This window comes from Hemicordylus capensis, chromosome 7, assembly GCF_027244095.1.
Source record: "Hemicordylus capensis ecotype Gifberg chromosome 7, rHemCap1.1.pri, whole genome shotgun sequence".
Classification (NCBI taxonomy): domain Eukaryota; kingdom Metazoa; phylum Chordata; class Lepidosauria; order Squamata; family Cordylidae; genus Hemicordylus; species Hemicordylus capensis.
This window is the reverse complement of record NC_069663.1, coordinates 22,384,689-22,411,286: the sequence shown is the minus strand read 5'-3', so window position 1 is coordinate 22,411,286 and position 26,598 is coordinate 22,384,689. Positions and strand designations below refer to the sequence as shown.

General features: G+C 50.9%; 2 protein-coding genes across 5 annotated transcripts; one reads left to right on the top strand and one right to left on the bottom strand.

Moving 5' to 3' along the window:
* Positions 1-1,131: 1,131 nt before the first annotated feature.
* On the bottom strand, positions 1,132-16,925 carry SMG9 (SMG9 nonsense mediated mRNA decay factor). 3 transcript variants are annotated; one of them, XR_008310750.1, is made up of 15 exons: positions 16,729-16,925; positions 15,474-15,630; positions 15,317-15,391; positions 13,551-13,794; positions 12,638-12,735; positions 11,986-12,098; positions 11,158-11,269; positions 9,929-10,024; positions 8,997-9,082; positions 7,366-7,472; positions 5,967-6,074; positions 4,683-4,808; positions 2,900-3,044; positions 1,758-1,899; positions 1,132-1,420 (listed from the first exon to the last, which is right to left on the bottom strand). XR_008310750.1 is itself a non-coding variant. In XM_053267418.1 (14 exons), exons 2-14 carry the CDS (start codon positions 15,615-15,617, stop codon positions 1,821-1,823), a joined length of 1,533 nt encoding a protein of 510 aa, XP_053123393.1. In that variant the 5' UTR covers positions 15,618-15,630; positions 16,729-16,925; the 3' UTR covers positions 1,132-1,820. The 3 variants fall into 3 exon arrangements, 2 of the variants coding, with proteins under 2 accessions (XP_053123393.1, XP_053123394.1); XM_053267418.1 differs by having other exon boundaries at positions 1,132-1,899; XM_053267419.1 differs by lacking the exon at positions 5,967-6,074 and having other exon boundaries at positions 1,132-1,899.
* On the top strand, positions 16,673-25,919 carry LOC128332742 (uncharacterized). Of its 2 annotated transcripts, none has more exons than XM_053267398.1 (3): positions 16,673-16,806; positions 20,810-20,899; positions 23,104-25,919. In XM_053267398.1, exons 2-3 carry the CDS (start codon positions 20,816-20,818, stop codon positions 25,267-25,269), a joined length of 2,250 nt encoding a protein of 749 aa, XP_053123373.1. In that variant the 5' UTR covers positions 16,673-16,806; positions 20,810-20,815; the 3' UTR covers positions 25,270-25,919. The 2 variants fall into 2 exon arrangements, with proteins under 2 accessions (XP_053123373.1, XP_053123372.1); XM_053267397.1 differs by lacking the exon at positions 16,673-16,806 and adding an exon at positions 18,666-19,013.
* Positions 25,920-26,598: the final 679 nt, after the last annotated feature.

The window sequence follows — 26,598 nt, the reverse complement described above, 5'->3', positions numbered from 1 at the left end:
AGGGCCAAAGTTGAGCAGGCCTGGTCCCAATCCTATCTGGAGATGCCAGGGATTGAACCTGAGAAGCGCAAAGTCACCTGTGTCTGGTAAAGAATGTCAAGGTTCCCTCCTCGGCTTCATATTCTCCTGATGTCTGTAACCATGAATTGAAGCTGGGTGGAGCATGTTGGACAGAGGGAAACCAATGTTCTTCTCCAGACATTGTCGGCTTCGCAGGGTATGGAGAAACCAAGGTATTGGAAACAGCGTTCCCTCTAACAGGGGTTCCCAGATATTGACTACAACTCCCAGAATCCCCAAGCAAAACCACTGCAGCTGGAGATTCTGGGAGTTGTAGTCAACAACATCTGGGAATCCCCGTTAGAGGGAACATTGATTGGGAAACCCAAGTATTCCCTCTTCCATACTTACTACAGCTTTGCTAGCGACCATGTGAAGCCGGTCTATATTAGGGATGTGCCCGAATCGTTTTGGTGCTTCTCTGAAGAGGTGCCAAAACAATTTGGCTCCCTGAAGCCAAAACATTTGAGAGGGCCTTTAAAAGGAGGCAGCCACCTAATGGCGCAGTGGGGAAATGACTTGACTAGCAAGCTAGAGGATGCCGGTTCAAAGCCCACACCTATATTGGGCAACAGCAGTATAGGAAGATGCTAAAAGGCATCATCTCATACTGCGAGGGAGGAGGCAATGGTCAACCCCTCCTGTATTCTACCAAAGACAACCACAGGGCAGCCAGGAGTCGACACCAACTCGACGGTACACTTTACCTTTACCATGACGACAGCATACTGCTCCCAGCAGCCCTCGCTCGGCATTGGCATGCAAATCACATTGATGCATGTCCCAACGCCATTTGCATGCCAATGCCGAGCGAGGGCTGCTGGGAGCTTCCCAAAGAACAGCTTGCAGGCGTGACAGGTGGGACCTGCCTCCTTTTAAAGCCACCTCCCCCTTCCCCCCCAGGGATCTGCACGAAATATTTATCTAGTCTATGTCCCATCTTTCTCTGAGGCCGGAAGGTGCCTTGGGCACATGAGTGGGAATTGCCCTCAGGTGGGCCCACGAAATTTGATAGGATCCAGGCTGGAGGCAAATGTTTAAAGGGGGAAAAAAAATCTATTGGGACACAAAACGGCTTGAACAGTTTATTAAACAAGAATGGAATACTTGTGCAAAAGGCGGAGCAATTCATCCACTTTACAGCAGCAGAACGAGAAAGCTGGACATGGATCAAGGAAAGGGACACAGGCTGGAAATAGGGAGAGGTACGCCGAGTATGCCTCCCTCGGGGTGAAAAATAGAAGAAGCGTAACAAACAAACAAGAAGGATCCAAGAACAGCAAGTTCGAAGCCACGAAAGTAACGCCCCAATGACCTATGCCCTGGCCGACCGCTGCAACCAGGCCAAGGATCTCTAGCCCTGCAAGGAATGGCAGGAGGTTGTCGTTGGTCCCGTCACAGCTCCCACCCCTGGCTGTAGGACTTCGGTTGTCCTGGAAGGAGCTACAGCTCGGGGGAAGACATGGAGAACTGCGCTCCCCTCTGGGTGTGGAAGCCGGAGCCCTAGGGAGACACGGGGGGCAAGATCCAGGCTGGGCGGTGGCCCAGTAGAGATCTGCCACCAATTGGGCATTTTTTTGCTCCTGAATCCTGTGTGACACCACCAAGAGATGGGTGTCCCCCCCCACCAGAGCTCCCCTCCGGGATCCATACATCACTTTGTGCCTCTGGACGCGGGCACAGATACTCTGGCTCACCCAGTTCGGGGGAATGGGGGAGCCCGGCTACCACTTGGCGGCCCCAGCGAGGAGATGCTGCGCTCATGCCAGCAGGCGGCTGTACTCGGCGAGAGCAGAGGACTTCTTCACGCCGTCCCAGATGCGGGCCGCGTAGTGAAACCTGTCCAAGAGAGAAGCATTGCGGTGTGGTCAGCTTCAGTCCAAAGTCAAACAACTCTACAACAAGCCTGTTCAACTTTGCCCCCCCCCCACCTCCAGCTGTTTCAGGACTACAACTCCCATAATCCCCAGCTACAGTGGCCAATAGCCAGGGATTGTGGGAGTTGTAGGCCAACGTCTGCAAGAGGGCCAAAGCTGAGCAGCCCTGGCTTAAGAGTTCCCAAGCTGAAGATGTTGATGAACTACAACTCCCATCATCCCCAGCAGTGTTCCCTCTAACAGGGACCCCCAAACGCTTTTGGACTACAACTCCCATCATCCCCAGCCACAGTGACCAATAGCCAGGGATTGTGGGAGTTGTAGGTCAACATCTGCAGGAGGGCCGAAGATGCTGCTTGGTTTCATATTATATTATTATTATTATTGATTCGATTTTTATACCGCCCTTCCAAAAATGGCTCAGGGCGGTTTGCACAGAGAAATAATAAATAATAAGATGCATAGCAGATTCATAAGATAGATGTACTCCAGGTTCAGTGTGCAAATCTGTTTAATTGAGTTTGCATGCACAGCACAGAAGGCACAATGCACACGATCAACATGAGGGTAGGAGACGCCTCCTACCCTAATCCGGGAGCTCTGCATGCCCCCATGGTCTATCTAGCTCAGTATTGTCTACACAGACTGGCAGCAGCTTCTCCAAGGTTGCAGGCAGGAATCTCTCTCAGCCCTCTCTTGGAGAAGCCAAGGAGGGAACTTGGAACCTCAGATGCTCTTCCCAGAGCGGCTCCATACCGAGGGGACAATCTTACAGTGCTCACACATCAAGTCTCCCATCCATATGCAAACCAGGATGGACCCTGCTTAGCTAAGGGGGCAAGTCATGCTCACTACCCCAAGGCCAGTTCTCTTCTCTATGTACAATACCCTCACAGCCCCGGTCCCCACCACCGTGTCCTCCCATACGACTTTGCCCCACAGAATTACCCACACAGGCTTACCAGTTCTTTTCTGTCAGGATGGTGTGGGAGAGCTGAGGCCGGGACATGGACATGATCTGGCTCCGGAGCTTGGCAATCAGGGACTGGAAGCTGGGGTGCCCCTTGTACCCTGGCAGGAGGGAGAAGAGGGGGCCACTCCCGGGGGCTGCAAAGGGGGAAGAATTCTTAATTAATGCAACATATTTGTCCACTGCCCCAAACTCAAATCTCTGGGTGGTTTACAACAAAACAATAAAAACAACAAATAAAAAGGCTGCAACAGTACAATTTAAAATTTAAAAGGTTAAAACGATTAAAAATCATCAAACAATTAAAACGGTATCTCATTAAAAGCCTGGGTGAACAAATGGGTCTTGGCTGCCTTTTTAAAAGTTGTAAGAGATGGGGAGGCTCTTATTTCAGCAGGAAGTGTGTCCCAAAGCCTCAGGGCAGCAATGGAGAAGGCCCGTCCCCGAGTAGCCACCACACGAGCCAGTGGCAACTGTAGACGAACTTCTCCTGATGATCTCAATGGGGCGGTGTGGTTCATAGCAAAGAAGACCTCTTCAGAAACCCAAGAATAATAATTAAGAACATATGTGCTTTTCAGCAAACCCCCGCCCACCCAAAGGTCTCCAAGTGGTTGATATAGAAAAAGAAACAAGATATTCCCGATCACACACACACACAAAGACACCAGCAGCAACCACTAGACTAGAGTCAGCAAGCTCAGCTCGGACCTCCAGCTGTTTTTGGACTACAACTCCCATAATCCCCAGACACAGTGGCCAATAGCCAGGGGTTATGGGAACTGTAAGCCAACATTTGCCTGAGGGCTGAAATTAAGCCACCCTGCACTAGAGAGTGGGTGCATTGGGGTCGGATAGACAGTTGTGAAGAATGAGAGCACCGTCCCTTTAAGGTTCCTCTTTGTCCAATTAGCAGGGGTGAGATGGACCGATTGCTCCATCTTTGAGATGCTGGAAGCCTTTGCCCGAATGCAAACAGTCCTTCACAGGGTTGCAGCGAACCCCAGAGGAAAAACAGGAAGCAGCTATGCACAGATCTTGGGTTTCACTCCCCGTTCCTCGGGGGCATCAGCATCAGTGATCCCTCTAATGGGGATTTCCAGATGTTGTTGAGTAAAACTCCCAGAATCCCCAAGCTAAACCATCGCAGCTGGGGATTCTGGGAATTGTAGTCAACAACATCTGGGAACTCCTGTCTGAGTGGGCACTGATCAATGTTCCCTCTAACGTGGTCCCTGACAGTGCTGGAGCCAGCCCAGCTGTTCTACAAGGATCATGGGGTGATTTATCTTGCCTGCTCACACGCAGTGGTTTGGATTATGGGACGATGATGACTACTACGAATATTACGATGTGGATTATCTGAGCTAATAGGTTGGGGACCAATCTGAAGAGGAGCCTGCCCAGGGAGCAAGAATGGAACACAGGAACCCAAGACGCTGCCCTATACTGAGTCAGACCATAGGTCCATCTAGCTCAGTACTGTCTACACAGACTGGCAGCGGCTTCTCCAAGGCTGCAGACAGGAACTTCTCTCAGCTATATCTTGGAGTTTCCAGAGAAGGAACTTGGAACCTAGATGCTCTTCCCAGTGCAGCTCCATCCCCTAACAGGAATATCTTACAGTGTTCACACTTCTAGTCTCCCTTTCATATGCAACCAGGGTGGACCCTGCTTAGCTAAGGGGACAAGTCATGCTTGCGACCACAAGACCAGGGTCTGACTTAACCTCCTGGTCCCTTCCAGCCATATGAACTGGATGGCTGGCTCCTTACCTGCTCTAGGCAGAGCATCGTCTGCATCACTATCCATGAAGGGCAGTAAGAACAGGTTGACCTCCGAGTCCAGGTAACTCTGGGGCAGGCCGGGAAATATGTTGCATTCCAGCATGGAGAGGGTACCTGGTTAGGGAGAAAGAGAGAGAGAGAGAGAGAGAAGACAGAAAACACGATGATCCAGGCATCCACAAATATTGTTTTCCAGGTCTGGAGCTCAGGAGGTGTTCAGAAAGTCAGCACTAAACACTAATCCGCTGGAGAGTAGATGTGTGCCCACGCTTGGGATGAGAACGTCCTTGCCCTGTCTACTTAGGAACCTAGGCAGCTGCTGTATACGGAGTCAGACCATTGGTCCATCTAGCTCAGTATTGTCTGCACTGACCAGCAGCAGCTCTCCAAGGTTTCGGGCAAGAGTCTCTCCCAGCCCTACCTGGAGATGCTGCCAGGTGTCTGAACCTGGGACCTTCCACATGCAAAGCAGATGCTCTGCCACTAAGCTTTGGCCCCATCCCCATTACTTTCCTCATAATGTTATCCTCACAACCACCCTGCGAGGTAGGACAGGCCAAGAGAGAATATGTGCCTACCCAATGTCACCAAGCAGGTATCACAGAACTGCCCAGAGATGGAAGTTTGGGGCAGTGCACAAATATAATGAATTAATTTAATAGTTGAGCGACAATTTGGATTTCACCATTTCTGGCCTACGTCACTACACCACAGTTGGTCTCCACAGCTGACCAGGCTGCAAAATGTAGACCAGGAATAATATAATGCTGCTTTATTCAATACGAAGGTGACGTAACCCAAAATGGCTTGACACATCAGGGTTTCAAGGAGACTGGCTGCTACAGAAAGGGAGCTTGGGGCATTTTTCAGAGATCAAGCACATCGGTTAATACAGCGCCGACCGGCAAAAGCTTCAGTTCAGCCCTGTCATACGTGGATCTGTGTTCATCCTCTCATATTGCCATCGGAAGCTGATATCTTGCTAACATGGCCTTCGTCCAGAGCTGTTCAACTTCGGCCCTCCTGCAGATGTTGGCCTACAACTCCCATAATCCCTAGCGGATGGCCACTGTAGCCGGGGATTATGGGAGTTGTAGTCCAAAAACAGCTGGGGGGTGGAGGCAAAGTCGGAGATAACCTGCAGCCGGCTTCAGGCCAGGAGAAAGCAGGTGTTTAATCCTGAAGCCACTGGGTCTGTCTAGACTGGGTTTCAAGGCTGCTTCCGGTAAACAAGTGCTGCTACAAGTCAAGGGATTCCGAAAGGGACGCTACCCTTATATTTCAGGTGTGAGTGCATCATGATTTTGTCAACAACCAGGTGCATCTGCTTCAGGTTCCGGGGGCAGAAATTCTCCCGCTTGGCTTTGTTCTGCAGAAAAACTGGAGAGGAGGAGACAGAGGAAAGGTGAGGTTTTTGAAGCCATCATGAATCAAATGCACCCAATCCCCACTGATCAAAAGGTACATGAAAGATATGGACACACGGATGGACAGACAAATATTTATATCTCGCTTTTCAACAAGAGTTTCCAAAGCCGTTTACGCAGAGATAAATAAATAAATAAAATGGCTCCCTGTCCCCAAAGGGCTCACAACCGAAAAAAGGAACATAAGATAGATACCAGCAGCAGCCACTGGAGGGATGCTGTGCTGGGGATGGAGAGGGCCAGTTGCTCTCCCCCTGCAAAATAAAGAGAATCACCACGTTTAAAGGTGCCTCTTTGCCCAGTCAGCAAGGGAAGACAGACAGGCACACACACACACGTAAAATGGTGGAGAGCTGGTCTTGTGCAGGGTCCGCCGAGGTTGCATGTGAAAGGGAGACTAGAAGTGTGATCACTGTAAGATATTCCCCTCAGGGGATGGAGCTGCTCTCAGAAGAGCATCAGAAGGTTCCGAGTTCCCTCCCTGGCAGCATCTCCAAGATAGGGCTGAGAGAGATTCCTGCCTGCAACCTTGGAGAAGTTGCTGCCAGTCTGCGAAGACAATACTGAACTAGGTAGACCAATGGTCTGACTCAGAATATGGCAGCTTCCGGTGTTCCTATCTCTGCCTTCTCAGCCTTCAGAATCAAGGAGCACTGCAAACACAAAGAATTTCCTATCCAACCTAGCATTCCACACCCTGGGAATCCAGTCTCGTCAGCGAGGATAGGTCCATTCACATGTTCAATGAGTGTACAGTGTACACAGGTACAATCATTCATTGGTTATGTTGAACGCAGGCGTATGCTCCTTATCTGCACCAGGCATCTGAAGGGCCTGTATCCAGGTTCACTATTAAAATGAACCCAGGTACAGTCATTCACACAAACATGTGTGCAAGTATACAGGCATCTGTACACTCGTGCAGCATACTGTCTGAACTGGGCTAAAGAGGTGGGGAAACGCATGGAAAGCACCTCATTAACTCAGAGGACAGTGTTGCAGCCTGGTGAGGGTTGTAGACTGTCCAGGACCCAATTGCGGGTTGGACCCTGGTTTGCTCAAAACCGTGCCTCCTCTGCCCCTCTTTCCCTCAAACCTTTGCCTCTATCCGCCACCATTCCTGCCACCCCACTGACGACTCTAGGTGTGTCCACTCTCAGAGACAGGATACTGGGGTGGTGGGTGGAGGGGAGAGACACATCCTCGATCCAGCCCCACAAAGCCACGCTTCGGATCTTCCGTACCGATGTGGGGGTAGTACTCTGTGCCCTCGTCGGAGCCGGAGGAGCCGCTGGATTCATGGCTGGGCGAGGGGGTGGAGGGTTTCACCATCTCTGCTGTCTGCAGGAACCTGCCAGGAACAGAGGAAAACCTTAGCCACCGATGATGAAAAGGGTCAGGGTGTCAGCCCCCTCTAGTGGGAGCAAGAGGGACTGCAAGGTCTTTCTGATATGCAGCTCTGTTTCCAGTTTCTGATATTTTATTGATGCGAGGAAAGGAAATTAAGCCAGTGGTATAACAGAATCGTGCCAGAAATGAGATGGGGTGAAAGAAAGGAGGCAGCTTTAAAGGCGGGGGACAGGATGGGGGGGGGAGGGAGAGGGAGAGGAAGAGGAGTAAAGAAATGCATTTATGTACATCCAAATTATATTCCACTTTCCACTTAAAAATCTCAGTGGTTTACAAAGCAAGATAATAATGAGGCTGTTCACATGGCTGTTAATGGTTGGAAATAATATGCTACCCAGCTTTGGGAGCTGTGCAGTGTTCCCCCTAACAGGGATTCCCAGATGTTGTCGACTACAACTCCCATAATCCCCAGTCAAGAGGCCACTGCGACTGGGGATGCTGGGAGTTGTAGTCAACAACATCTGGGGATCCCTGTTAGAGGGAACACTGGTTCTGTGCAAGTGAAAACCTAGGTAGCAGGAGCGGGGAGTGAGACAGGAATTGGGTAGGACAGCCGTGTCCTACCCAGCACTTTAACGGGGTCAGAGGGAAAGCAGCTCACACACACCCATTGACAGCCATGCAGGCAGCCTTATTACAGAAAACATAATTATAACTGAAAAACAAAGCACAACCAGCAGTAGAAGAGTGGACAGGGCCATTATTAATGCTAGTTTTTCACAGGGCTAAAGGCTTCCTAAAATAAAGATGTCTTTAATCTCTGCTCAAAGCTGGTGAAAGTAAAAGCCAGCATTATGTCCTCTGGCAGGGAGTTCCACAGGTGTGGCACTGCCCCTGAAGTACCCCTTTCCCTTCTGGCCACCAACCGAGTTTCCCTTAGCAGCAGACCAGAGAGCAGGGCCTCCAGCACCAGTCTCAAGGGCTAGGCAGATTCGCACAGGAGCCAGTGGTCTTTTCGGTAATCTGGCCCCAGAAAACAGCCTAGCTGCAGAAATCAGCCCCTCTTCCTGTACAAGGCTGGCTAGCTTAGAGAACAGGAAGGGGTTGGACAACAGCAGCTACATGGCTCACAAGCTCAGCCCTGTCTACTCCTGGGCAAGGTGATAAGTTGGCGATGCTGTGCGCATGTCAAAGAGGCACCTTTTGAAATGTGGTGACTCTCTTAATTTAGCAGGGGGAGAGCAACTGGCCCTACCCATCCCCAACACGGTACTCCTTCAGTGGCTGTCGCCGCTCTCTTTATTTTTCTTTTTTTTTAGAGAGTCAGCCCTTTGGGGACAGGCAATTTTATTTATCTTTTTATAGCTATGTAAACCGCTTTGGGAACTTTGGGCTGAAAAGCGGTATATAAATATCCGCCGTAGAGATCCATCGCCGTCTTCGTACTCCATTTTCTTATCCGAACCGCAGCCGGCTCCCGACGCTTTAATGCTTGGATGTAGCCCCCCCCCCCCACCTCGCTCACCTGTACAAGCTCAAGTCCGTGAACCAGTCCTGCACCACAATCACCACGTGGCAGACGGTGAAGAGGAAGGCAGCGATCTGGAGGGACTGGAAGGAAAGCGGCAGTGAGCAGGAGGATCGGGGCAGGTTTGCTTGGGACCCCGGGACACGAGGGCTGGGGTTTTTTGCTTGTACCCAGGGCTCTGGAAAACCCAATGGAGCAATGTTCACAAGAACAAGACACCTTTGCTGCTCTGCCGAGTACGCCGGGCTTCAAAATGAGTTATCCTATTTGAGGGTGATTAGTTGTCCTAATTAGTTATCCTAATTAATTCAGAATGAGTTGACCGATTTGTGGGTGAAGCACCTGCCTTATGAGGCCAGGCTACAGCATCTGGGGCTTTTTACTTTGGAAAAGAGGCGACTAAGGGGAGACAAGATGGAGGTGCATAAAATTATGGTGGACAGAGATAAATGGTGGACGGAGATAAATTTTTCTCCCTCTCTCACAACACTAGAACCCGGGGCCACCACATGAAACCGAAGGTCAGGAAATGTAGGACCAACAAGAGGAAGTACTTTTTTCACACAGCACATAATTCATCTATGGAATGCTCTGCCACTGGATGTGGGGATGGCCACTAGCTTGGATGGCTTTAAAAGGGGCTTAGACACAGTCATGGAGGACAGGTCTATCAATGGCTACTAGTCTGTTCTGTTGGCTGTGGGCCACCTCCAGCCTCAGAGAGAGGGCCTGCTTTCATCTATGGCCAGTGGGCTTCTCAGAGGCATCTGGTGGGCCACTGTATCAAACAGGAAGCTGGATTTAGACAGCGAGGGCGCCAGGGAGAGAACCCCACCCCTTTTATCCATGTACATTTGCTATTATGCTTTGGCTACAGAGATGCACTCCAACCACCCCGATCGCACAGGCAGATTGAGGCCAGTTCCTACCTGCATCTCAACATAGGTATGGGGTAGATTATACTCTGGAGGCAGTTTGCGGTCATTGTTGATGAGATGATCTAGGATGGAGGGGCTGAGGATGGGCTGTGGAGAGAGGAAGGAAAGTCTTTGGGAGGTCCCACCGGTCCTCCTGTCTTGCCTCAGGCTGCACTGGAATCGGTTTTCATTTCCCAGCCAAAGAGACTAATCTTCAGAGGAAAACGGAAAGGAAGAGTTGGCTGGTCCCACAAAATGATGCCAGGGATGGAACCTAGGGCCTTCAGCTCCCACTTTTTCAAAACAACACCAAAAAACCTATACATGGACCCTGAAAGTCTCCTCTCCTTGTGTGCAGGAAGCAGGTGGGAGTCCAAGGCTCACCAGAGTGTAGTGGGTGGACTAGGAACGGGAAGACCTGAGTTCAAATCCCCATTCAACCATTAAACTCACTGGGTGACTCTGGGCCAGTTATTAATTCGTTAATTAACTAACAAGTACACGATCACAAAATAGGAGTGTGCTCAGCTCCCTAACTTGGATAGGACACTTGTTCTACCCTATTAAAGATGATGTGAACCAGCTGATTGTCTAATCCAAGGGTTCCCAACCTGCGATACTCCAGGAACACAGAAAGCTGCTTTATACCGAGTCAGACCCTTGGTCCATCTAGCTCAGGACTGTCTACAGAGACTGGCAGCAGCTTCTCCAAGCTCACAGGCAGGAGTCAGCCCTATCTTGGAGATGCCAGGGAGGGAACCTAGAACCTTCTGCAGAATGCGCTCCCCAAAGCAGCCCCGTCCCCCAAGGGGAATATCTTACAGCAGGGTTTATTAACCTTGGGCACTCAGATGTTGATAGACTACAACATGTCCACTGCGGCTAGGGATGATGGGAGTTGTAGCACATCAACATCTGGGGTCCCAAGGTTAAGAAACCCTGTCTTACAGAGCACACATATTGTCTCCCATTCAAATGCAAATCAGGGCTGACCCTGCTTAGCCAAGGGGACCAGTCATGCTGAGTGGAACGAAGGCATTGCCAGCTGCCTCCAAGTCTTCAAGCCAAGGTGAGATGCCTCATCATCTCAAATCAGGATGAGTCACTTTTTCATCAAAGGTGACTGGACAAAGCAACTGACTTTGAACTTGTCGGAGAACAACAGAAGGAACTTGCATTGGGAGTTCCTCCAGAGGGCGGCTAGGGGAAAAACATTCCAGAAAGACCACCAGATCACTGACCTGAGTGTCGAGGAAGATGATCCGCTCCTGAGTGATGAAGAAATCGATGCCACTCGTCTGGTTGCCCCCACGCTCTTTGATCTCCTGGCTCTGGGTACGGAACACATAAGCCCTGAAAGAGAGGAGATGGGATTGGCAAGGGGGAAGCAGAGTTCATCGGCACATGTGCCGCATGTTACAGGCAATCTAGCCGGACACCAACTGCCCGAGTTGGCATGGTGACACGGAATGTTCATGAGCATTCCAACTGTTCAAGAAAGAAAGCCGATGGAATGTCTGCAATCCAAATGCTGTGAGAGAAGGGAAGTTATCACTTTAGCTGGGATATAATTCTTATTTCGGTATTAGGGACAGGAATAACTTTGTGGGCTGGGCTGAAGGCGAAAGAGATCTCAGGAGGAAGAGAAGCCAAGGAGTGGGAATCCTAGAGGCAGGATGATTGAAGGAAACGGAGGCAGCAACAGGTTTGAAGGTGAACAAATAGGTAGGGGTTAATAAGGAAGGGGAAGTGATGGGCTGAACTTAAAATGCTGATTTGAACTAGTCCGTTCTTTGGCCTCAGGCATTTCTTTACCACACCAGCCTTATAATGCACAATTTATGGATTAGAACAACCAAAATCATTTCAAGACCGACACCTTTTCCATTCCCTCCACTTCCAAGCTTCATTTCCTGTAGCCCATCAACGTGGGCAAATACCCAAAGCCAGATATCTCACCCAAGATATCTCACCCTATACGCCACCAATCTTCCCCCCCCACTGTCTTCATTCTACCAACTTCACTATCCATCACAACCCAACCACCCATGTGCAACTATGCATGGTACCTCTGATCCTCTTCAGGCTGATTGGCCGACAGCAGGGACATCACCATGGATTTGCCAGTGCCCTGCAGTCCCAACACACCGACCACCAACACATCCGTTTGGTCCAGGAGATACTAAATCGGAAAGTCAACAAGCGACAGAAAATTTAAACATACCCGTTAGAACAGAAATATCAGCAGTTTTGGATCAGTGGTCTCTGTACTTGGAGGCGCAGACAAACATAAGGACAGCCCTGCTGGATCAGGCCCAAGGTCCATCCAATCCAGCATCCGGTTTCACACAGTGGCCCACCAGATGCCCCCGAGAAGCCCACAGAAAATAAGGACTTTGGGAAGGGCCCTCCCAACACTGATGGATCACAGCACTGATGAGAAGTAATGGAGACACAAGGTCTCTTCCCATACAGAGAGTACCGCTTAATATGGTCTCTGCTGCGTTTTTATCGTTTCATTGCATAATTTCATATTTCTGTCTGCTACCCTGAGATAAGCTTTTGGAAGGAAGGCTTGGAGTTTTCCGAAATACAGCTCCACCCAGACCCCACACTGTAAGACGTTTGCCCCAAGCTATGGGTGGAGCAGGGGAAGAGGAAGAACTTCAGGAAGGGGACATAGATAGAAGGCCCAGGACGTCTTTGGACCTTCAACCGTACCTCGATGGCGCTGTCACACCAGTTCATTTGATCGTCCACCAGCTTGATGCTGTGCTTCATCTTCTCCGGGGCTAGCAGCTTGGCCTGTCCAACCACAGCTAGAAAAGTTAAAAGGGACTGAAATCAGTAGCGGCAAAATGACAGCCCCACAGACAAATCTGCAATTGCTTCCACTCTATGTCTTTTCCCACTATAAGAACGTAAGAACCTGATCCCTGCTGGATCAGGCCCAAGGCCTATCTAGTCCAGCATCCTGTTTCACACAGAGGCCCACAAGATGCCGCTGGAAGCCACAGGGGCATGCCCTCTCTCCTGCTGTTACTCCCCCACAACTGGTACTCCTGCCTTTGAGGCTGGAGGTGGCCTATAGCCCTCTGGCTAGTAGCTGTTGATAGACCTCTCCTCCATGAAACTATCCAAATCCCTCTCAAAGCCAGCCAGGTTGTTGGCTGTCACCACATCTTGTGGCAGAGAATTGCACAAGCTGATTATGCGTTGTGACTATACGTCCCCACCACCACCGCCCCCGCCATCCTAAGCTAAACACAAAGAAATCTCATGCTAGCCTGATCATTCAATGTCTGGCAGCCCAGTGTCTTTGCTTTAAAATATCACTGATGGAGCTTCAGGCCGATCTGCGGAGTCATAATGAGGAGCATGGCATTGCCCAATCTTTTCACACCCCGAGGCACAGCTCTTTTTCTGTGCACTTTACCGGGAGGCTCCAGATGATCTGGGACTCCAACTCCCAGAATCCCCAAACAAAAGCCATTGCAGCTGGGGATTCTGGGAGTCAACAACATCTGGGAATCCCCCGTTAGAGGGAACCCTGGAGCTGATGCTTCCATCATTGCCTCCTCTGTGCCAGAAGCCCTTCTAAATCACAGGACTTGCCCCCCATCTTGATACTCACGGTCCATGACGCTGCTGGGGGCGGTGGAGCCCATGCCCCTGTTCTGGATCTGATAGACCGGCTGTGTGGGCCGCTGGCCCTCCTTCTCCGCCTTGGCAACAGCTGCAGGAGGCTGGCTCGATGCCTCGGGTGTCCCCGCAGGGCCTTTGCCTTCCTCCCGAGACTTCATCAGCACGATGGGTTTCTCTATGGCAGGTGCGGCCGTGGGGGCCGGGGCAGGAGTGGGGGCTGGAGCCCCTTTCGACTGTGAGGACACAGAGGCTGAGACGCAGATGCCCCCTAGGCCAGGAACAGGCAGGCACTCGCACCTGCTCAAACTATTCTACCCCACTGAATCCCAAGAGCCCTCTCCTCCGTTTCCCTTCATGCTCTCTAAAACCGCTGGGACCAGTGTCCCCTCTAACAGGGATTCCCACATGTTGTGGACTACAACAGAGTTTCTCAACCTTAAGCCCCCAGATGTTTTTGGACTACAACTCCCATCATCCTCAGCCACAAAGGCCATGTCTGGGGATGATGGGAGTTGTAGTCCAACAACATCGCGGGAGGGGGGGTGCGGGGGCAAAGTTAAGAAACCCTGGACTACAACTCACAGCATCCCCAGCTGCAATTTGCTTGGGGGTTATGGCAGTAGTAGCAGTAAGTTTATTTACGGTCCATGACCAAATTAGAAGACAGAAAAAGTTAAAATTGTAATAAAAATGTTGAATACAAAGCCACTGCAGCTGGGGATTCTGGGAGTTGTAGTCCACAACATCCGGGAATCCCTGAAAGAGGGAACACTGCCTACATGTCCCCCACCCTTCTCTGTCCATCTTCCAAAAAGCAATTCAGTAGGAGATAACAAGGCGTGAAGGAAGGTGAGTTCATGCAAGACCAAGAAGGTATTTCCTCCTGCTTCTGCGCTGCTGTCTATTGGTCATTCATTCACTGCCTCTCTCAGGAAATACAGAGACAGAGGGAAGCAGAGAGAGAGAGAGAGATTTGGCAGCCATCTTTCTTGAGGATTCCTCTCGGGGACCATCAGTGGCTGCTCTCTAGGCTACGGATTAATCAATTATCCTTATGCGAAGCATCAACACAAGACCAGAGTGGCAATACAGCTGGGCAGTTTATACGATCGGTACTTCAGTAGGGGACGCATCCTCGCACCACTGTTTTGTGACTGTGTGGGTGAGTGCAAAGCAAGGTAGGAGGCAGGGAGCTTGAGCGTTGATCAGAGGGGAAAGCCCTCTGACCCTGCTGGGGCTAAGCTCATGATCGAGCTCCCGCCTCTGACCTTGTTTTCCACCAGGGCTGCTCAACTTCAGCCCTCCTGCAGATGTTGGCCTACAACTCCCATCATCCCTGGCTACTGGCCATTGTGGCTGGGGATTATGGGAGTTGTAGTCCAAAAAAAGCTGTGTGTGTGGGGTCCCGCTTTGTTGCCAGATTTGGCTTTTTTAAAGCCAAGTTCTGGGTTACGGCCCATTTGACCCACAAGTATACCCCTTCGGTTTTGGCAACAAAGCGGGATTGAGCAGGCCTGTTTTACACCGAATCAAAACTCAGGAGCACGCACAGCACCCAGAACCTTGAGCAGGATGCCTCTCCTATCCAAGTACCAATCGTGTGAACTATCCTTGTTGCTCAGGTATGAGTGAATGACTCTATCAACCAAGCAACTTTAGACACTGACCAGTACAGTACATTCATTCATTCATTCAATGCTCAGATTGCTAAGGTATAAGAGTTGTCTGTTTTGCAGGTCCCCCAGACCCACCTACCCTCTCTGCAGGCGGTTTGGCCAGGATGATGGGTGTCTTTTGCATCATGGATCCAACCGGTTCTTCCACAGGATCCTACAAAGGAGAGCAGAATCAGGCTGGGACTCAGGGTTGCTCCCTCACCTTATTCCCATCGCAGCCAAGGCATGGAGTTTACCCTCCGGTCCCGGTCCCGATCCCAGGGGACATAGTCACGATCCCGACCCGGCCCAGACAGGCTCTGGTGACCCAGCTCCTTGTCACGGTTCCAGCGGCGTCGACGCTCGTACAGCCCGGGCTGGCTGTGCCCCGATTCTGACATGTAGAAACGGGACCTGGGGGGGAGAGAGAGAATCCCATCATGTTCCTCGGTGACAACACGGGAGAAGGCTGCTTAGAGAAACTTCAGAGGGAAGCAGAGTCAGCAGGGATTGCAGAGATTCTCAGCGTTGGGTCCCCAGATGTTATTGGACTTCAACTCCCATAATACCCAGCCCCAGGGGCCTTTGACTGGGTATTATGGGAGTTGATGTCCTATAGCATCTGGTGACCCAAGGTTGAGAATCCCTGATCTAGATGGAGCCAGAAGCTGCAAGAACATGATCAGGGGTGAAGCTGCAATCAAACAAGAGAAGTGGGTCCCATGTTGTAGTTTGGTATCAACTTGAAGACTACAGGGCTGAATGGGCCAAAAATCCAACTTGGAAGAAGGCAGAACTCAACCCTGGGAGGAGTGCATCTGACCAGGTGCAGAGTGTTGCTCTCAACCGAGCCATCACAACTGGCATCTATGCATCTGGGATCCAAAAGGAGGACTTCCAAGCCAGAGGCCGTGGCTTCTAGGCAGGGGTTATCCTCTCATGTCCCTCAGGCAGGAATTCTCCTTCTCTTCCCTTGCAAAGCCTCTGTTCTTTGAATTTCTGACTGTCATGCAATTCTTAAAGGCACGAAAGCTTTGATGGGGGGGGGAAGGATAACCAATTTGTATTATACAACAGGTGTATTGATAGGTAATTGGCACTAAACCAGGGTTTCTTAACCTTGGGTCTGCAAATGATTTTGGACTACAACTCCCATCATCCCCAGTCATGGCTGTGGATGATGGGAGTTGTAGTACAACATAATCTGCAGGCCCGAGATTAAGAAACCCTGCACTAAACTGAAAAAAACTAACACTACATAACATTGACCCATGGTGGTGGTGTAGGGGAGGGGAACTATATTAAGATGAGAAGAGATTCTGATATGCCTGCTACAGTTACGTCGTTACGTATAATTCTGACCTGCGGAAGGATATGGGGTAGGTAAGCAAAAAGACATAGTAGCCGGAACTACATAGCCGGCGGATGGATAATTCTGAGTAAACTGCTACCCGCTCCTTAAAGCGCCGCGGAAGAATACACACGTGAATTCAGAAATTATCGGGAAAATACCTGAGCGGTGGGGTGGAGAAATCCGTTAACCCCACTTACGGTGGGGATTCACCGTAAGAGCCTCACTTGAGCCAGAAGGTAGCGTTAGACGTCCAGGGTACCTTGTTGCATGGGGGGTCGGGATACTGTTAGTGTGATTCAGCAGACCTAGGAGCCAGCACGAGAAAGAGCCTCGTCGGCCACCGTTGTTTTAGCTAGTGCGCATGCGCAAGGTGTCGAAGTCTTGCTCGACACGGGAGTAAACGCCGGTAGCCCACATTCGGCGCATGCTCAGTTTGAGGCAATTCCCTGGGCATTGCAGGGCTTTCAGCGGATATTGCGGGCTCCATTTTCACTTATGCGCATGCGTAAGAAGCCGACAAAGCGAACTCTAGAGAGACCTCTGTATGGAGGCGTGGCGCAGGCCAGGTTGTCAAAAGGGCAGAACCCGGATGCTGGGGTCAGCCAATCTCCATCTAGGACTGACAGTTGCTCCTAATGGTTGGGGGGGACCCCAATATTGACGGGGAATGACAGAAGCCCACAGGCCAGAGAGGAAGGCATGCCCTCTCTCTCCTGCTGTTGCTCCCCTGCAACTAGTATTCAGAGGCATCTTGCCTCTGAGGCTGGAGGTGGCCACCAGACCAGTAGTCATTAGCCAGTTCTGAATCTTGAGTTGTCAGCTGTTGAACTACAACTCCCATCATCCCCCTGAGGCTGGATGAGGGGATCCAACAACAGCTGGGAATCTCATAACCCCTGGATTATAGGGGTTATCAGTTCTCCTGGACTAGCGCCCACGGACGCCTGCATTAAACTGGACCTGCAGGGTGCCCTCCACTCAGTGCCAGAGCCTTGCTTGGGCACAGAAAGGAAGATGCAAAGTCCTAGAGTAACATTTCTATAGAACATGTGCAGAGTGCTCCCCCCCACACACACACACCCCTTCGCCCTTCTGGAATGAAGAAAAACAGGGACTTGGTGGCCACAGACCACATGAGCTCCAGCATCTGCTAAACAAAGAATGGGCAAAGGGGGGGGGGGGGATACTGTTTCTGCTACAACTACATCTACAAATATTGTATATGCTCCTTTTCAACAAAGTGCTCAAAGCGGCTTACACAGAAAATAATAAATAGATAAATGACTGGTTCTCTGTCCCCATAGGGGTCACAATCTAAAAAACAAAACATAAAGTAGGCACAAGCAATCACCACTGGAGGGGTGCTGAGCTGGGGCTGGATACGGTCAGTTGCTCTCCCCCTACTCAATATAAGAGATAATATTAAAATATTATTAGAATAATATTGAAATAAAATATCTCAATATTAACAATATTAAAATAAAATATCTCAAATAAAAGAATATCATACTTGCAGAAGTGGTAGCAGAAAAGTAATAAAATACAATCTTATTTATTTATTTATTTAATAAATTTGTATACCGTCCACTACCGAAGTCTCTAGGCAGTTTACAACTCAAACCAAACCAAGCAGTTAAGAAAAAAATCTAATTTCAAATTTAATTTTAATTTAAAATGTAAATTGATTTTAAAATTGAAATAATATTGTATAAACATAAAATAAAATTTCTTAAATATAAGAATATAAGAGTTGTAGTAGTAGCAGCAGAAATAAAATAAAATAAAATCTGATAATAAATAAAATAACATCTTTTATATAAATTTAAGAATCCAATATTTGTTGTAGTAGTAGTAACAGAAATAGTAATATTTTAAAAATCTCATAAATGATATAATACAAATAGTATTAAAATAAAATAAAATAAAATCTTTTATAGAAATATAACATTTGCAGCAGCAGCAGTAGTAGCAGCAGCAGCAAAACAGATCCCTACACTGGGATTAGGTACAGGCCTGCTCAATTTAGGCCCCTTCCAGCTGTTTTATGAACTACAACTCCCATAATCCCCAGACACAGTGGCCAATAGCCAGGGATGATGGGAGTTGTAGGCCAACAGCTGCAGGAGGGCCGAAGTTGAGAAGCCCTGGAGGGAGAGGTTTCTTGGCGGGTGCAGGCAAGAGAGAACTACACTTCCCAGCAGTCCCTGCGACTCCCGGGGGCGCTTTGCGGCCGTGCTGCAAACGCCGTGCTCCTGCTTCGCGAAGGGGAGGTGGCTGCGCCGAGCAGGTCGCGTGGTGGTGGCGGCCGAAGGGACCCGCTGCTCGGAGCGCGAGCTGGGCGGCTGCTTCCGGCCGCCCGAGCAGCATCATGCGGGAGGGCTTGTTGGGCTGGCCCGGAGGTGCAGCAGCTGCCGCAAGGCCCACCACCGCCGGACACGCCTTGGTAGGTCGCCCTGGAGAGGAATCGGAGGCAAACTTGCTGCAGCCCCCGGGTGGGCTCGCTGGGATCTCTGCCCGGCCCGTCTCCTGGAAGGGGAGAGGAGGGCTTCTTGGGATCGGACGCCTGGGACCTAGCAGGGGGCTGCCTGCTTGTGCTCCGTCTCGGGGGGGTCTGTAGGAAGAGCAGGAGGGCTCCCCTGCCCACTGAGCGCAGAGACACCTTTCAAAGTAGTGCTTCTCTTGCCTTTAAACGGTGGGGGAGCAATCGTCCATGTCCAGCCCCAGCACAGCACCCCTCCGGTGGCTGTTGCTGCTGCTGTCTGCCTTGTGTTGGTTCTTTTTAGACTGTGAGCCCTTTTGGGACAGGGGACCCTCTTTATTTACTATTGATGTCACGGTGGAAACCACTTGGAGAACTTTGGTGGGAAAGCCGTCTATAAATAGTTGGTCACTGCTGTTCAGGCTTGTTGCTACTTTTTGCTTATCAGCAGACTCCTCTGTGTCCACCACTGGGTGTCTAAATCCATCAACCAAGCGTGCATATTGATGTTTAAGAGATACATTTGATCTGTGTTGTACCCTCTTCTTCAGCAACGCAACAGAGGATATGACTTGTTCTCACACGTCACACCTTAGTCGGTCTTTTGCCAGAATCCCAAGAACCAACAGGCACAAAGTGCTGCTCGAGAAACTGGCTGGTGGCTCACCAAGTGAACCGCTATCTGCCCAGCTCAGTCTTTTGATTAAGTGCCGTCAAGGTAAAGTGTGCAGTTGAGTCGGTGTCGACTCCTGGCGCCCACAGGGCCCTGTGGTTGTCTTTGGTGGAATACAGGAGGGGTTTACCATTGCCATCTCCCGCGCAGTATGAGATGATGCCTTTTAGCATCTTCCTATATTGCTGCTGCCTGATATAGGTGCTGCCCGATATAGGTGTTTCCCATAGTCTGGGGAATGTACCAGCAGGGATTTGAACCAGCAACATCTTGCTCCCTAGGCAAGTTACTTCCCCGCTGCGCCATTAGGTGACTCTACAACTCCTTAGTGGCCACATAGATAGATTTCAAATCCTTCCACCTTGCTGCTGGTCGTCCTCTTCTTCTCTTTCCTTCAACTTTCCCCATCATGACAGACTTCTCAAGGGAGCTGGGTCTTGGCATCATGTGTCCAAAGTATGATGGTTTGAGCCTGGTCATTTGTGCCTCGAGTGAAAATTCTGGATTGATTTGTTCTGTGATCCATATATTTGTTTTCCTAGCTGTCCATGGTACCCTCAAAAGTCTTCTCCAGCACCAAAGTTCAAAAAACTTTCCCTGTCTTGCTTCTTTGAAGTCCAGCTTTCTCATCTCATCATTAACATCCTAAGCATGTCTACTCCAAAGCAAAAGCTATGTAGAAAACACAGTACTTTGGTGTTGCAACAGCTGGCCTGGAACTCCTGGGCAATGTTCCCTCTAACAGGGATTCCCAGATGTTGTTGACTACAACTCCCAGCATCCCCAGCTGCAGTGGCATTTGCTTGAGGATTCTGGGAGTTGTAGTCAACATCTGGAAATCTCTGTTAAAGGGAATCCTGCTCCTGCTCCTCTTCCCATTTTACTTAATGGCTTAAAATGGCCATTTGTCAGCCGGGGTGGCTGCCTTCTGTTTGCCTTTTGAGTATCGCTGTTTGTCCCGTTGCCTCTTCCGGGGCTTGAGCCGAATGATGGCTCCGAGTTCCGGGGCTTGAGTGAATGATGGCTCCGAGTTCTAGGTACCCCAAGAGTAGGCAAAGAGGACTCAAGCCGTTTCTCCTTGTTTCAGGGCTTCATGGATTTGGTGGCAGGCATGGAAGTGGGGGCAGAAATAGAAGTAACCGAAGACGGAGCTCTGGAGGAATTGCCTCTGCACTTGGTATGTTGGTTTCACTTTATTTGTCACTGAAAATGTCGCTCACCTGCCTTTGGGAAAATAAACCGTACAAAGCAACAATTAGCAAATATTTTGATAATATGCACTAATAATAAACTCTACCTGGGGTTGCCTTTGAAGACTACTCAGAAGTTTCAGCTGGCCCAAAATGCTTACGGGCAGCAGAAAATATGGTCATATTTCACCTTTGCTGAGGTCACTGCATTGGCTGCCAGCTCGCTTCCGGGTCCACTCCAACGTGCTGGTTATCACCTAGAAAACCCTTCAGGATTTGGCGCCTGTGGACCTTCAGGACCGCCTCTCGCGTCCAACGTCAACCCGCCCTGTGAGGTCGTCTCAGGTGGGCCTTCTCAGAGTTCCGGGCCCAGGGGAGGTACGTGGGCCCCGAACTCTGAGAAGGCCCACCTGAGACGACCTCACAGGGCGGGTTGACGTTGGACGCGAGAGGCGGTCCTGAAGGTCCTCATAGTAGCAGAAAGTACCGGAATGAAGCATGCTTGGCGAGTTTTAGAGCAGGCGATGTTATCTTAAGATATTGGATTAGAAGGCCCCCTTCTATGGCTCTGTAGGTCAGGCTCGGTGGTGTGGAGCAGAAAACGTTCCGCTTCTAAAAATGCATTGTCTCATAATGTTGATTAGTTACTTAATGAAGGGATATGATGCCAGGTAAATTGGGCTGTTGGCTCTTTCTTTTTAATGTTAAAGTAGGCAAACAGAAGATCGCAAATCAAGCACATGATCATTGTTTACAGAGAAGTAAATTCCCATTCTCCAGTAATGGATACAAGTTTGCCTTTAAAAAAATTTGTTTTTCCTGTCTTTCCTTTATCTTAGCACACAGGGCTATTTCATAGTTGTACTGTAATTAAAGTTTTTTCAGGTGGTTATCCCTAGCAAGCAGGCAAGTGTGCTCCCACACATTCCCAAACAATCACGTATCGCTCTTTGGGCATCCTAAAATTAGCTGATGTGTTGATTACCTTTAATCTTACTTATTTGAATTCAATGTAATAGATATTTATGCTGCTGAGAGCTCATGTGGTATAACTGGCAAGTATTCAAAATGATTTTCCAATATACCTCTGAATTTTATTTAGACCATCATAGATTAAGTGTAAGCCAGCGTGGTGTAGTGGTTAGAGTGCTGGACTAGGACCGGGGAGACCCAAGTTCAAATCCCCATTTAGCCATGAGACTTGCTGGGCGACTCTGGGCCAGTCACTTCTCTCTCAGCCTAACCTACATAAGAACATAAGAACAGCCCTGCTGGATCAGGCCCAAGGCCCATCTAGTCCAGCATCCAAGGCCCACCAGAACTACTTCACAGGGTTGTTGTGAGGAGAAACCTAAGTAAGTAGTGCACCACTCTGGGCTCCTTGGAGGAAGAGCGGGATATAAAAATAAAAAATAAAAATAAATAAGTAAATAAGTGAACCTCATTGGATTCCTCTCCAATCAAATGGTTTTTTTGTTTTTGTTTTTAACTGAATTCTGGGAAAATGTCTTGAAAGATTAATGTGGCACCTAAAATTGCTTTTTTGGGAGGGGGGGTGTTCCATTTACGAAATTGCAATCTTGTCTGTAGTGTGTGATGTTTAATAGTAGCAGTCTTTAGAACGTATGAATAGCCCTGCTGGGTCAGGCCTAAGGCCCATCTAGTACAGTTTCTCCTTCCTTTAGTTCAGTGTTCTTTATTGTAAGACCCGGGGGCGGGGGGTACAATGGTGCCCACCCCCCATCAACCCTAAATGCAGCTCCTAACAAATTGTTTATTGGGCCTGTGTGACGCTTTTGGCCCAAGCGGAATATTCTTCCCAGTCCCCCTGGCGCCATGTGGAGAGAACTATTCTCATTTTATTTATTGTTAAATTTGTATACCGCCTTTCATTAAAACCGTCCCAAGGCGGTTTGTCTAGATCATACAGTGCTAAACTTTGCCCAGCCCCGGGGGCTCCTTACAGGGCAACTGAGCCCTCTTGAGCCCCTGCACTGTCTTGGAAGGTGTGCACAGAATGCTGGGAAGTGTAGTGTTTCCTCCTAGAACTCTTGAGAGGGCCCCATCAAAGTACAGTAGTGTACTGAGGTCAGCACAATGAGGCATGGCTCTCATATTGGCCAAAGGCTTTCTTGAAGTGGAGTGAAGATCACTGCTTCAGTCAATAGCTCTTCTCTTTCTCCACTACCAGGAAAACGCCAAGAACTGTCTCTCCTGGGAATCTCTGGACATCTCCAGCAGCGACGACGATGGAGAAGCCTACTTCACCTTCTGCTTGCCCGTGAGACGCCCGCCCCGGCCCGCACAGCGCCTCCCGGCGGCACGGCCACAAGCCTCTCCCTCCGCCGTGAAGCCGCCCGCGGGCGAGAAGCGGCTCCCTCCCTTGTTCCCCTGTCCTTTGCGCCCTGGTGTCCCCGCAGGGCCTGGGATCCCAACCTTTGAAGCGTACCAGTGCCAGAAGTGCCTGCAGGTGTTTATGGAGGAGTGGCACTACAGCCAGCACCTCCAGGATCACACCCAAGAGGAGGCGCAGCAGCGGGCGGCGCAGCCGCCAGCCCGGCCCCCTGCCCGGCCCCGCCGGCTGCGCTGCCTGGAGTGCGGCAAGCGGTTCCTCCGCCCGGAGCACTTTGCCCGGCACACCAAGTGGCACCTGAAGCTGGTCCGGAAAGGCATCAAAGTCTGCCGCAAGAAGGGAAGCCGGCACTCCTCCCAGGTCTCCTACGTTTACAGGCCCCTCGGGGCCGCCGAAAACCAGCTCGCCGCCAGAGACCCCGTGGGCCTGCTGGCGGCCCAGGAGAGTCTGAAGCAGCCAAAGAGTCTCCAGCCGCCCAGGCTCCAGAAGGCGGGCAAGCGGAAGGCTGCCCGACACCCCAAAAAGCCGCCCGCTGGGATCTCACAGGACGCCGGCCTGCTCAGCCCCGCTTATCCGGGAAACTCCTTGGCCCTCCTGGACGGTGAGGTTGGCGTGAGTCTCCTGCAGCCGTGGCAGAAGAAACAGGAGGCCATCTTGGAAGCGCAGATGGCGGGGGGCCTCTTCCAGCCAGCCGTCATTGGTGCCGAAAACCAGATCATCATCCTGGACGACACGGAGGCAGAGGCCTGGCCTGTTGTGCCGGAACACCACTACGCGGAGGTCCAAGCCGCCATCTTGGATGGCCAGGTGAACATGAATGCCGCGAGGCCTCTCTTCTTCAGAGCGGAGGAGCAGGCAGCCATATTGGACACTCAGGTTAGCATGGGTCCTGTGCAGTTTGGTGGCGTCAAGGAACAGGCTGCCGTCGCCTCTGGGTGGGTCGGCCAGAGCCCTTGCACCCTCTTCAGGACCATGCTCCTGCAGACGGAGGAGCAAGCGGCCATCTTGGACGGCCAGCTAGAGCCCGGTTCCCTCCAGCAAGTCTTCATCAAGACTTCGGAGGCCTCCCCCACCCTGTTCTTGGATCCAGAACCTCATCTCTCTCCTCTGGACTCGGCGACCCATTTTGTCCCATTGCTCCAGGAACCGCAGTTTGTAACACTCCCGTATGGGAACTCGTTGACCTTGGACCACACAGAGTCGCCGGAGGAAGGAGACAAAACTTGGGAGTCTCCGGCCACAGCCTTCCAAGTTCCGGGTTATCTGCCTAACGTTTACCAACTGGGCAAGCAGCCGTCTCCCACGGCGTCCACCAGCCCTTCGCCCAAAGGCCCCATGGTTGTCCGCCTGGTCCCCTGTGCCTCTGGGGACCACCCGGAGGTCCTAGACCTGGAGTACGACATGGGGGGCGGCATTCCAGTGGCCTCCGAGCCATGGGAGGCTAGCGTGGGGACAGGCCAGGAGGCCTTCAGCACCGAGGAGGCCACGGAGGACAACTTCTTTGTGGTGGAGGTGGACCCGGATGCCGGCGGCTCGCGGCTGGTGGCGGACCACACCCAGGCCGGCTCGAGAGAACAGGCCTGCCCCCGACGGACTCTCAGGCGTGCCCCCCGGAGGAACAGGGTCCGGCGCTTCAAGTGCCCGGACTGCGGCGTGCGCTACAGCCGCCTGTCGCAGCTGCGCTCGCACCAGAAGGGCCCGAAGCGCCGCGGGCGGAGCTGCCTGTGCGAGTGCGGGGCGTCGTTCCGGGGCCTGCTCCACCTCCTGCGGCACCAGCTCCAGCACCTGGAGGAAGCGCTCTTTATCTGCGCCACCTGTGGGAAGTCCCTCAAGGGGCACCGGGGCCTGGCCCGGCACGGTTCCTGCCACCCGGGGCCGGCCCATTTCGGCTGCCCCTGCGGGGTCAGCTTCCAGCGCTTGTCCCGTTACCTCTGGCACCACGTGAGGAGCCAGCGGCCCGGCCTCCGGGTGTACACACTCTCGGGCTTCCTCCCCGCGCGCTGACAGGCCTGCTGAGGTGACTGAGGTGGCAAAATGCACAGCGCCCCTGGTTCCGAGCAGTGTTGTTCCCTCGAAATTCCCCGATGTTGTTGGACTACAACTCCCAGAATCCCCCAGCAAAAGCCCGTGGCAGCTGGGGATTCTGGGAGTCGTAGTCCACAACAACTGGGAATTCCTGTTAGAGGGAACCCTGGTTCAGAGTGGATGGGACTCGAGGCTGCAAGGCAGGTCTACTCAACTTAGGGCCCCCCCAGCTGTTTCTGGACTACAACTCCCATAATCCCCAACCACAGTGGTCAATAGCCAGGGATGATGGGAGTTGTAGGCCAACATCTGCAGGAGGGCCACAGTTGAGCAGCTTTGCTGCAAGGCCTTTTCCTTCTAGAGAGTATTAGCCCGGAATGGTTTACTGGTTGTGAAGCCTAACTCAAGGGTCCTCGCGCTTGGGTCTCCAGATCTTCATGATGATGGTGGAATACAACTCCCAGCATCTCTCGGCAAGGGGGTGATGGGGTTTGTATTCCAACATCATCTGGGGACCCAAGTCTGAGAATCCCTGGCTTAACTGATTTCTGTTGGGATGTATGTTTTGGTTTTTTTGCCAGTGTAATTATGACAGTGGTAATTAAAAAGCAGAGATGCTGAAACCTCAACTCCTTGCGTGCCTGAGACAGAAAACTTGAGTTCTCTGGAGGCGTCCACAGAAGTTGGTTCTGTGGGCTGCGTCCGCACAGCCAAAACATGCAAGGTGCTTTAGTAGGGATTCTTCCGAAAGGTGTGTGTGACTTCAACACGGTTCCTTCCTTCGTGTTTTCGGTGAAGGAAAAGTTTTGGTTGCCAACTTCCTTTCCCTAGCAGGGCTGCTTTGACCACTAAAATCTGTGTGAGCAGCTAATTTCAGCCGATGAAGTTTTTCTCATCACTATTACTTTGTCTTGAAGAAAAAAGGGAAAAAGTATTTCTTGAATTTGTTGAATTTCTGCCCGTAATGCAGCTTTTAAAGGCAAAGGAGCCCTGTCCTTAAAAGAAGATGGCCATTATTGGGATATATTGCCTCTCTCTCTGCTCTCTTGTCCTCTGGTGGATCATATTCAGTCAGATCATATGAAAGTGATCAGAGCTCATTTCCCGCCGTGTTCTCTGAAGGGCAAATGCTTTCATTCTGGGTAGAAGTACTTTGAGAAGAGGCCCAGCAGGCCTGACATTGACAGTTCTGAAATCAGGATATAAACTACCACTTCCTTGTAAGAATATAAAGAAGCTACCTTTCTGGAACAGATAGCTTTCTGTTTTCCAGTGGCAGCGGCCTCCGACTGCTTGCAAGTTGGATAC

Excerpts from the sequence above, each read along its gene's own strand:
- SMG9 (XM_053267418.1), bottom strand. The coding sequence starts at position 15,617 with ATGTCAGAATCGGGGCACAGCCAGCCCGGGCTGTACGAGCGTCGACGC. Across the intron at positions 10,025-11,157 it reads TCATCTTCCTCGACACTCAG|CCCATCCTCAGCCCCTCCAT; the intron begins GTCAGTGATCTG and ends CTCTCTCCACAG. Across the intron at positions 6,075-7,365 it reads AGAGTACTACCCCCACATCG|TTTTTCTGCAGAACAAAGCC; the intron begins GTACGGAAGATC and ends CCTCCTCTCCAG.
- LOC128332742 (XM_053267397.1), top strand. The coding sequence starts at position 18,939 with ATGCGGGAGGGCTTGTTGGGCTGGCCCGGAGGTGCAGCAGCTGCCGCA. Across the intron at positions 19,014-20,809 it reads CCACCGCCGGACACGCCTTG|GGCTTCATGGATTTGGTGGC; the intron begins GTAGGTCGCCCT and ends TCCTTGTTTCAG. Across the intron at positions 20,900-23,103 it reads AGGAATTGCCTCTGCACTTG|GAAAACGCCAAGAACTGTCT; the intron begins GTATGTTGGTTT and ends CTCCACTACCAG.